Source organism: Triticum urartu, chromosome 3A (genome assembly GCF_056163025.1).
Source record: "Triticum urartu cultivar PI428250 chromosome 3A, HENAU_Tu73, whole genome shotgun sequence".
Classification (NCBI taxonomy): Eukaryota; Viridiplantae; Streptophyta; class Magnoliopsida; order Poales; family Poaceae; genus Triticum; species Triticum urartu.
The window spans coordinates 692,630,035-692,640,722 of NC_141875.1; the positions used below are offsets into that span (position 1 = coordinate 692,630,035).

Here is a 10,688-nt window from a genome sequence, read left to right on the forward strand (position 1 = left end):
ACCCTTTTTTGGCTGGATAGATGGGCGGGACCCCTCCCCTTTGCAGAGCGCTTTTTCGCTCTATTCTCTATCTGTGTTCACCCACAGATCTCTGTGGCCGCGGCACTAGAGAACTTAGGCGTGATTGCCTTCCGTCGCACCCTCGGGGCAATCGAACTTTCACAATGGGATGAATTACTTGAATGCATTGCCCTTCATCCTCCTTCTCTAGAACCGGATTCGCTTTCCTGGCACCTCGAGCCAAGCGGTAGATTTTCGACTAGATCCCTGTACCAGGCGATTGTGCCTACTGTTGGTCCAGTGGAGCTCACGGTGCTCTGGGAGATCAAACTTCCCCTAAAGATCCGTATATTTTTATGGCAATGGGTTAGAGGACGCCTCCCCTCGGGCACTAAGGTCCGTAAGCATAATGGACCTGGGGACGGTCTATGTCCCATTTGTCTGGTTCCGGAAGATTGCAACCACATCTTCTTCCGGTGCCCGGCGGCGCAGTTCTTATGGAGCTGCTTCCGGGAGGTAGTTGGGGGCACATGGTGCCATGACAACCTCCCGGATTTGTTCGGGGAGGTCCTCCGGCTCCCCGGGACTAGGCGTGCCCCTATTTGGGTCGCGCTAGGTACCCTTGCCTGGTCCCTTTGGTGTACCCGCAATAAATTAGTCGTCGAGCGAGTGATTCCGTCCCGTGTGACTGATGTGATCTTCAAAATGTGTGGCTTCTTGCAGCTCTGGAGACCGCTTAGTAAGCGGAGCGATCGAGGCGTCATCGACAACATCATGACGGGTCTTCGTGCCTCGGCTGCGTCTTTTGCTCCTCCCCCGCCACCTCCCCCGCCCCCTCCTGAGCCAGATTAGCGTCTCCTAGTAGTCTTATTTGGGGCTTGTCTTGCTGTGCCCCCAACATGATTCTATGACTTATTGTACTTGTACTTGATGTTGGATGCTTGGTGTTGGATGCTTGGTGGTATGCTTTATAATATAAAGCGGGGGGAAATCCTTTTTCGTTAGTTCAATATACTGATTCAAACTGGAGCATGATCAGCTAAGCACCTGATCCCAAAGCTTTGGTGTCCAAAGAGAAAACAAGAAGAACATTAAGATTCTCAAAACTATCAATTGTTTCGCCCCCACCTATTTAATCATCTGTGGAAGTTGCCTCCAGCAAGCAAGCTGGTTAGGTTATTGTGATCCATAGATCCTTTTAACTGCAAGAAGTTTTGTAACAGATTGTTGTTAAGGACAGCTGTTTCTAATCATTTTTTAGTTTTGGAAAAAGCTAAATGAACTTTGATTTGTTATAGCAAAGCTATGCTATTTTCTGAAAATGAAGTTATTGGCACACCATGGAAGCTCCCTAGAAAGAGAGAGTAGTCCTTGCTCCGGGCAACGGAGGTTAAGTGGGACTGTATCTCTAATGTTTATATTTTATTATAAGTTCAGTACTCATGTTCTTCCGTTCCCAGTTTTTCATCAAGTTGACATTGTACAAAAAATTGAGCTCAATTGTAATTTACATTCAACAATTATTCTTCGGACCAACATCAGCATATAGCGAGCCAACTAACCGTGAAAGACTTGGTACAAAATACAAATATAAGACTTAACCCATGAGTGAAGGACGGCGCAGCAAAGCGCGCGTCACATTCTAGTTCATATGACATTGCACGAATTATTCTGCAGCATATTTAGATCGATCGAAGCAGCAGCTATATATGTATTGTATGCATGAATATGTAGTCCGGCTGTCTTAGCTAATTGTTGAACTTTATAGGGTACACCGGCGTCTTGTCAGGGCCGTTGAACAGCCCAAAGCTCTTCTCTGTCACGGCCCCTCCCTTCTGGTTCTCGTTGAACATGGCGAAGATGTACGTCTCCAGCGGCACATGCCTCTTGGGCGTGCCTTTGCCGACGTGGTCGATGAGCCCCTGGTTGTACGCCTGCGCGTTAGCGACTGTTGCCAGGTCGTCGCCGGCCGACGGCCATCCGCTCTCCGAGACCACAATGGGCACGTCCGGCGCACCCGCCTTCTCCAAGGCCGAGTAAACCGCGTCGACCATGGCATCGAAGAGGTTCGTGTAGGTGAGACCGCTGTCGCTCACCGTGCTGGTGCTTTGCTTGAAGAGCGCGAAGCCGAGGTCGATGTCCGGGGTGTCCCTTTTGGCGAAGTAGGGGTACACGTTGGCGAGGAGCGGGGCCCCGGTGGCCTTGAGCATCTTGGCCACCTCCGTCATGTATGGGTCCTTGAACGCGCCCTCGGAGGGCGGCGAGGAGGACCCCAGCACGCTCATCTTGACCGCCGTGGACACCTTGACGTCAGTGCGGCTGGCCGCAGCGAGCGCGGCGTTGAGGTTCTTGATGGCCGGGACGATGTTGTCCGTGTCGCTGCCCTCGATCTCGTTGCCGGCCGCAATGTACTTGATGCGCACGCCCGGGAAGGCAAGCACGTTGTCACGGATCCAGCCGGCCGCGGCGGCAGGGTCGGAGGCGATGGCGGCGAAGCCGCCACCCACGTCCATGATGAGTTCGATCTCGGTGCCGTCGAGAGCCAGGAGCGTCTCGGGTTCCGGCTCGTAGATGCGCATGGCGCCGATTCCCAGGGACTTGTAGAGCCGCACCACCTCGGCCCGCGATGGGAGGTTGTCGCCGACCTTGCCGTTGCACACGCCGATGGATTGCACCTGATCTGCCCGCGCAATCGCCAGGGACAACAGTGAGTTCGTAGTTTGACACCAACATGCAACCGATTAATTGGCCTGTCACCTCACCGTCACCGGTGATGAACATCACGGAGACATGCATGCATGCAGGTTGGTTGGTGGCTTATATTAATTACCGATAGTGATGGACGCCAGGATCACTCCGACGACCAGCGCCATGGCGACCGTACGTTGCCGCGCCATCTTCAGAAGCTCGATCGATCGACCAGCTTGTTGTGCGAGGAAGAAACAGTCGATGCACGCACGTACGTACCCGGCTCCTAGGCCTCCTTCTGCATGCAACTGTACCTACAATCCACCACCTATATATAGGACTGGACGGATGGATGGATTGCAAGAGCTAGCGCGCGCCCTATTTATATAGCTCGCGAGTCTGAAATAGTTTGGTTCATCTCCATATATAGCTGCCCAGCAGCCAGGTGTGTGGTGTGATCGTACGTACAAGACGTCCATCCAACTGCCCAACGCAATTCATGCATGTCGATTGCAACAACAACCACAAAAAAAAGCTTAGTTCCCTACACAATCCCTACACCTTAATAAATGATGAAATCCTCATGAACTTCTCCCGCAAAACGGACAAAAATATTTGAATGATGCAGATTAAAATAAGCTAGGTCAAAGATATAGCAAGGGTGTAGAAAAAATACGCTTCAGAACATGTACAGATTTGTACATGTATGATGACATGCTATTTGTGCCTGGGGCGACCAATTGTTCAGCATGATACCATATCAAAACACACATTGCATATAGATGTATTTGTCGGATTCAACTTATAAAGTAAAACTGCTCTAGACCTGCCAAATTGCATACTACTCCATCAAAACTTAAGATTCTGCATTTCAGTCATCCGGACGGATCACGGACACAGAAGTTGCGTGCATGGTATTTCTAAATTTGACATACTTAATTATGAAAGAAAAAAACTTAGAGATTTCATATGGTGTTTAATTTGTATTTTTAAATCAATTATTTTTTGTTAGGATTTTTCTAAAAAAATTAACATGCTTTTTAAAAATCCTTCCATTGTGATATATACTACCTATATATGTTTATTTATTATGGTTCTGTTAGGCAACTAGTAAGATAATCTTAGAGGTAATATCACCAAGAGTCACATAACTTGCGCTGGGTGTTCAGTTTAGTGCTAGAACTTTGAAAATACGGATTTGTGGTTATCTAACTTGACCAAACGTTCAGATACGGTCGCAACACACGTATACAGACGCATTAGTATGTATGGACCCATCTGCCGCTGAGTGAGCGATGCATTTTTTCCAGAGAACACCCTTGTATTGCTTTTTTTTTTGAGAAAAGCCAAACACTGCAATGAATTTTTGCATGAAACCCTGTCAACTTTTTCTATTTGTGCAAAAGACAGACCACTGTACTGCTCATAAAAGAGCAAATTAACACAAAAACGTGGAAGCCAGGTTTCGAACACGCAACCAAAAATTATTAAACGAGTCGTTATAATTACTACACCATTCACGTTGTACTCTCTATAAAGGATAACAAAATCTATTGAACCAAGCGGTGCGTGGACCTTAAACAGGCTGCAGGTACTGCAACCTTTTTTGCACTCGCTATTTTCTTTAAGATAATTGTAAAACGCAGGTTATGCTCATATATTTGTGTGTTAAAAATATACATACAGACGATGATAAGTAAATAAAACATTTAAATATTGTTCTTGACTTACCATATACAATTATGATCTTAGTAATAAAAATAACGTTTAAATATTCATGTATTATAAATATTGTAAACACCACTGAAATAACCTACTTTTAATTTGTTCATGCATTATTATTTTAAAATTTATATATACTTAAAAACATTTATGAATTTTAAAAATGTTTGTATAATTTCAAATAATACAAATATTTGTAAAATTACAATTCAAACATATTAATTTAATTATACGAATATTTCAATAATTGTACGCACATTTTTGTAGTCCAGTGTTTGTATAATTAAAATATTCCAAAACTTAAAATTTGAACTGCTGATATGGATATTCAATCTTGTCCAATATTGAAATTACATAATTTTTTAGGATACATTAAACATATTAATTAAAAAAATTAAACTTTTGATATGGATATTCAATGGTGTCATGAGTAAAAGAATCCATATTAACTTCACATTCTATTTTTTTGTACATTAAACATAATTATTCAATAAACATTTTAAATGTCCGTATTAAGTAAACATTTTTTATACAATACACAGGTTTATATTTAATTTTTTATTTACTAATCATTGTTTGTATGTATATTTGTAACACACAAATATTTGGGCATAACTTATTTCCTATGGTTTACAGTTTCTTTAAGAAAATAGCGCGTGCAAGTTAGAGGCTGGAGTATGTGCAGCCGTTTAAGCTCCACAATAGGCTTGGTTCAATAGATATAGTTATCCATTTTAGACAGTAGAACTGGACTCGTGTAGTGGCCGTAGCGGGGCTCGTTTGTTGATTGTTGGACGCGGGTGTTGGAGCCCTAGTGTCCCCCCTTTTTTTGTTAATTTGCTCATTTATGAGCACTCCACAAAAAAAATGTGACGCTGTTTCGTGCAAAAAGTCATCGCAACATTTGACTTTTTTCGCAAAAATAATAATACAAGGGTGTTTTGGGCAAAAATACATCGCGCACTCACTGACAGCTGGGGTCGTACACACAAATCCGTCCACATACGCGTGTTGTGACCGTATTTGCATGCTTGAGTCAAGTTAGATGACCACAAATCCGTATTTCTAAAGTTCTAACACCAAACTGAACATCCAACGCAAGTTCTATGACTCTCTTTTCTCAGTCAACTTTACATGTTTGTTCATATATATAGATGTAAGCAACATTCACAGTATTTGTTTTGCCTATGTGTGCAAAACAAGTAAAATATTTTTGAGCGCTCACAAAATATGGACTTTTCCATGGCGTCGAAAGAAATTATCAGTCAACGTAGAATTAGCAAAGTTACTTGTTTCTAAGGAAAATAATTAGAATCAAACGCTGTACTTCACAAGTTACTACGCTTCTTTAGTGGAGAGGAACCGATCCTTATTTCCAAAACACAATGGATGGATCTTATTCATATGACATTATCTAGTAGAGTAACATACTAGTACGTGCTTGTACGAATTATGGTGCAGCTTATTGAGATCTACCGTAATAAGAGATATGTATGTACTCATGTATACATGAAAACATAGTCCGGCGGTCTTCTTAACTAATTGGTGAACCTTATAGGGTACACCGGCGTCTTGTCGGGGCCGTTGAACAGCCCGAAGTTCCTCTCTGTGTCGGGCCCGTCCTTTCGGTTCTCGTTGAACATGGCGAAGATGTACGTCTCCAGGGGCCCGGCCCTCTTGGGCGTGCCTTTGCCGACGTGGTCGATGAGGTTCTGGTTGTACGCCTGCGCGTTAGTGGGGGTTGCAAGGTCGTCGCCGGCCGACGGCCACCCGCTCTCCGAGACCACGATGGGCACGTCCGACGCACCCGCCTGCTCCATGGCCGTGTACATGGCGTCGACCATGGCGTCGAAGAGGTTGGTGTAGGTGAGGCCGTTGCCGTTGTCGTTCACCTGGTTGGTGCTCGGCTGGAAGAGCGCGAAGCTGAGGTCGATGGTCGGGGTGTCCCTTTTGGCGATGTAGGGGTACACGTTGGCGAGCAGCGGCGCGCTGGTGTCCTTGAGCAGCTGGGCCACCTCCGTCATGTACGCGTCTTTGAACACGCCGCTGGAGGGAGGCGAGGAGGACGCGAGCACGCTCATCTTGACCGCCGTGGACACCTTCACGTCAGGGCGGCTGGCCTTGGAGAGCGCGGCGTTGAGGTTCGTCATGGCCGGGACGATGTTCTGCGTGTCGCCGCCTTCCACCTCGTTGCCGGCCGCGATATACTTGATGCTGACGTGCGGGTAGGCCAGCACGTTTTCTTGGACCCAGGACGCGGCCAAACCGGCGTCGGAGGCGAGGGCGGAAAGGTTGCCGTTGCCGACGTCCATGATGAGGTCGATGCCGGTGTCGCCGAGGGCCTGGAGCGTCTCCGGGTCCGGGGCGTAGATGCGCATGGCGCTGATGCCCTTGGTCCTGTACAACTGCACCACGTCGGCCCGAGATGGCAGGGACTGGCTGTCGCCTATCATCCCGTTGCACACCCCGATGGATTCCACCTCTGCACGCTCGTCGTGGACAGTGCAAATAGAATTAGTTTGATGTTGGTGATGAGCGGAGACATGCATGCTTGCAGGTTGGTGGCTTACCGATAGGGATGGACGCCAAGACTCCGACGACCAACGCCACGGCGAGCGCGAGCGTGGAAGCAGAGCACCTACGCTGCCGCGCCATCTTCAGAAGCTCGGTCAGCTTGTTATGCACGAGCGTACTCGTCTACTGTGGTACTTCTGTAGTAGGTAGGCCTCCTTTTGCATGCAACTGTACCGAGCAGACACCACCATATATATAGGACTGGATGGATTCCAACCAAGAGCTAGCGGGCGGCTTGTGTTGGCGAGTTTGAAATAGTTTGGCGAGTTGCATGGCCACTCTCGATCGTTTTCAGCTGGTTTCCAGGTTGGTGGTTCCACTCCATGGCCAGGCGTGTGGTACTTACAAGACTTCCAACTGTCCGACGCAATGCATGCACGTCGATGGCACCGTCGTACTGTACGTGGCGGTCGTCCGGTCCGGCCATTTGTCTGCCTAATCACCGTGGCGTACGAGACACTGCACCAGTCGCGCCCCGAGAGACTTGTTACGTTCATTGTTTTCCACATCATGGATCGGTTCCTCACGCGGTGTGGTCACCTGGCCGGAAGTGTACGACGGGCATGGAATGGATGCATCGGTCCAAACTCCAAACCTGTGGAATTACGTACGCGTAAGGCCAGAGAGTGGAAGAAAAGTCGTGTTTTGCCCTGTTGTTTTTCCGTTTTTGTCCCGTGACCCAGACCTACGTGTACGCCGGGTATGTATGTGTCTACATGGTTCCAAAATTGTGGCTCGTCTGTGTAGTGGAATTCCAGCGGATAGTAGACAAAATGGTGCTTTCACCGATGCTTCGTTTTGTATACTGTAGGGCATGGTGCATTTCTTCTTCTTCTTTTTGTCCCTACTACATGTACGGAGGTTAGCTTAGCCGAAACAAGGCACATTCTAGATTTAGGACGTCGATAACTGCCACACGTGTGGCAGGAAAGAAGACGCACCACACGTTTCTAATGCAAATAGATTGTCACGTCATCGCATGCATGCGAGAATCTTTTTAGATTTTCAGTTTTTAAAATGTTTTATCTCTTAAATGAAAAATCCGATTGAAGATCCGTTTTCACCATTAAATCCATCGCGACGAGATCTTCAAAACTAGATCTCATATCGATATATTTCGACGAATTTTTTTTTGGTTAAAAGTTGCCATGTCTATTGCATATGAATTGCCATGATATTTACACTGAAGTTGCCATGATATGTTTCAACTATTTTCTTTTACATTTAAAAATAAATTTTAACATATTATAAAACAGAGATTAAGAAACTAGACTTGCCATGCACCATAAACTAAAATTGCCATGATACATGCACTTAAAATTGCCATGGTTCAATAAAAAAATATTTTCATGGTCAAAGTACTGGAATTGCCATCATAAAAAAAACTAAAATTGCCATGATCTACAAACTAAGAATGCCACATGGCAACTTTAGTTTAAGCAGTATGACAACTATAGTGTAAACATCATGGCAACTTCTGGGCAAAAAAAAGAATTCATTGAAACATATCAACATGGGGTCTAGTTTTGAAGATCTCATCGAGACGGATTTAATGGTGAAAACGGATTTTTAGTTCGCTTTTTTATTTAGGAGATAAAACATTTTTAAGCCGAAAACCAAAAAGATTTCTGCTGATGTCATCTATTCATACGTGGCAAAATGAGTGGTGATGGAGGCGTGTGGGTGATCTGTAAACGCCCACACATGTGGGCGTTAGTTTTTCCGTAGATTTAAGGACACAAGTTGACCCCTGTGTTTTTCAGGGTAAGAAGGGCTAGAGAAAATACCTCGGGCCGAGATTCAAGTATCAAGTGTTGTAGCCATGCTCCGCATATGTAAAGGAGTTTCTAACAATAGTAGCAACAATTTCGTAAAAAAGAAAGAGTAGCAACTAAAAAGAAAAACGAGAGAATAGTTCTGGCTGAAAGAATGGGCAAGACGGAATCGTCGTGTTTCGGTTTTTGTGCCTCATTACATGTTTACCAGTTGTAGATGCTGAAAAGACGCACAACACACACACACACACTACTACACACACTCGCTAGACATCTGTCAAAATCTACAACCTATACACATGCGACATGTCTTGAGAAATTTCCAAGGCCACCCGACACCGTAAACGGCTGGTACTTCGTCATCCCTATGGCCCGTAGACGTGCGAGGTAGCTGTAAGAGCAAAAATAAACCGAGTGAGACACCCACGTCAGTCCAAGTGATCGATCTTGGGTGGGCTATGTGGCCACCGTCAGAACCAACCATCAAGCCAGGAGCTTGCCCACATGGAATCGTTGTGTTGCAAACAAGGTTTCAAATTTTGAAAGCAGAAAAAATATTCAACCACAGTTGGAACCATCTGGAAATTTATTTTGGACAAATCAATGCAAGTTTTATTAGATTAGGATATATTTCAATTTAAATAATAGGATAAATAGCTTTGTGGCTCAAATTTTAACGTGAACACCAGTCTAGCCTAATGATGTTATCCTTAAATCCATTTTATTTGACCCAGGTTAAAACCTCAGCTACGTGGATTTTTTTATATAATTTCCAACAGCAGGCATCAAGTTGAAGCAAAAGCAAAATAATGCCGAGCTGGGTTTGCACCATCGACATGAAGTATGAGAGAACTGCTTCCTACCACTCCATTACATGAACGAGCTTGTTAAATATGGGCTTCCTCGGTATTTTATAAGAATAGTTTTAACCCAACTAAAAAAATCAACTAACAAAATAATTTAGCTCTTCCTTGAAATTTCTCAACTTCTTGTCCATTTTTTTCCTTGGTCGCAAAGTAGCTCACAGGCCAGCACAAGGCTCCCACCATGGACTTATTTTCTGAATACAGTACAAAGCAGATGTTCACAAACACGCACATACATACACTCAAGCCTATAAACGCGGGCATACACACCCTATCCCTATAATCACCTCCTGAGATTGATGAAATTGACATAGACACATTCATAGTCAACGGAAACGTCTCCTCCCATTGAACGCACATCGTCGGTAGGCCTAAGATAAATCCAAGAAATTGGTGTCATGTTTAGTACTAGAATTCTGATGGGTTGGTTACACCACAAGAAACCAAACCATTTGAGCTATGACCAGTTCGCGCTCCCACCATAGACATGAAGTATGAGATAACTGCTGCCTACCACTGCACTATACAAACAAGCTTGTCAAATGTGGGATTCCTCAGTATTTTATAAGAACAATTTTAAATAAGGTATTTCTTTGAACAAAACAAAAGTATTTTGCTCACCCCCAAAATCACTGAAAATCCGCAAAATTTGACGATTTTTTTCCTTGGTTGCAAAGCAGCTCACAGGCCCAGCACAAGGCTCCCAATAAGATGGTGAAACGCCATGCATAGTCCACCTAGGCCGAAGGACATTGATGCATGCTATCTGTTTAAAAATAGAAGATTGAGAGGAATCGTATGCTTGATAGATCATAGAATCTAGGGTAACTAACTATACCCCCTGTACAGACACTAAACATGTCAGTTACAAGGCTTTGCGACTTTTCAAGACAGGTGCAACGACGCTTCTCCAGAAAGTATCATTTGAACAAAGCAAAACTCTAACTGCTAATAGTTAGCCTAAATAGTACGGTAATTGTAAGTTAGCCTAAGTCTAAAGCTAAGTGCGACTATTCCTAACACTCCGCCTTGGTCAACATTGTCGTCGTAGATTTCATTGTCC

General features: G+C 44.8%; 2 protein-coding genes across 2 annotated transcripts; both read right to left on the reverse strand.

Annotated features, from left to right (window-relative positions):
* Window positions 1-1,445: 1,445 nt before the first annotated feature.
* Window positions 1,446-3,048, reverse strand: LOC125549281 (glucan endo-1,3-beta-glucosidase GII-like). The gene is made up of 2 exons (XM_048712729.2): window positions 2,831-3,048; window positions 1,446-2,680 (listed from the first exon to the last, which is right to left on the reverse strand). The coding sequence occupies exons 1-2, from the start codon at window positions 2,895-2,897 to the stop codon at window positions 1,749-1,751; spliced, it is 999 nt and encodes a 332-aa protein (XP_048568686.2). The 5' UTR covers window positions 2,898-3,048; the 3' UTR covers window positions 1,446-1,748.
* A 2,670-nt stretch (window positions 3,049-5,718) lies between these two features.
* Window positions 5,719-7,166, reverse strand: LOC125546029 (glucan endo-1,3-beta-glucosidase GII). Its single transcript, XM_048710142.2, has 2 exons — window positions 6,981-7,166; window positions 5,719-6,892 (listed from the first exon to the last, which is right to left on the reverse strand). Exons 1-2 carry the CDS (start codon window positions 7,063-7,065, stop codon window positions 5,949-5,951), a joined length of 1,029 nt encoding a protein of 342 aa, XP_048566099.2. The 5' UTR covers window positions 7,066-7,166; the 3' UTR covers window positions 5,719-5,948.
* Between the last annotated feature and the right edge of the window lie 3,522 nt (window positions 7,167-10,688).

Bases quoted from the DNA above. Each gene is read 5' to 3' on its own strand.
- LOC125549281 (XM_048712729.2), bottom strand. From the start codon at position 2,897: ATGGCGCGGCAACGTACGGTCGCCATGGCGCTGGTCGTCGGAGTGATC. The intron at 2,681-2,830 runs GTAATTAATATA...TTGCGCGGGCAG, and splicing joins CCTGGCGTCCATCACTATCG to ATCAGGTGCAATCCATCGGC.
- LOC125546029 (XM_048710142.2), bottom strand. From the start codon at position 7,065: ATGGCGCGGCAGCGTAGGTGCTCTGCTTCCACGCTCGCGCTCGCCGTG. The intron at 6,893-6,980 runs GTAAGCCACCAA...ACGAGCGTGCAG, and splicing joins CTTGGCGTCCATCCCTATCG to AGGTGGAATCCATCGGGGTG.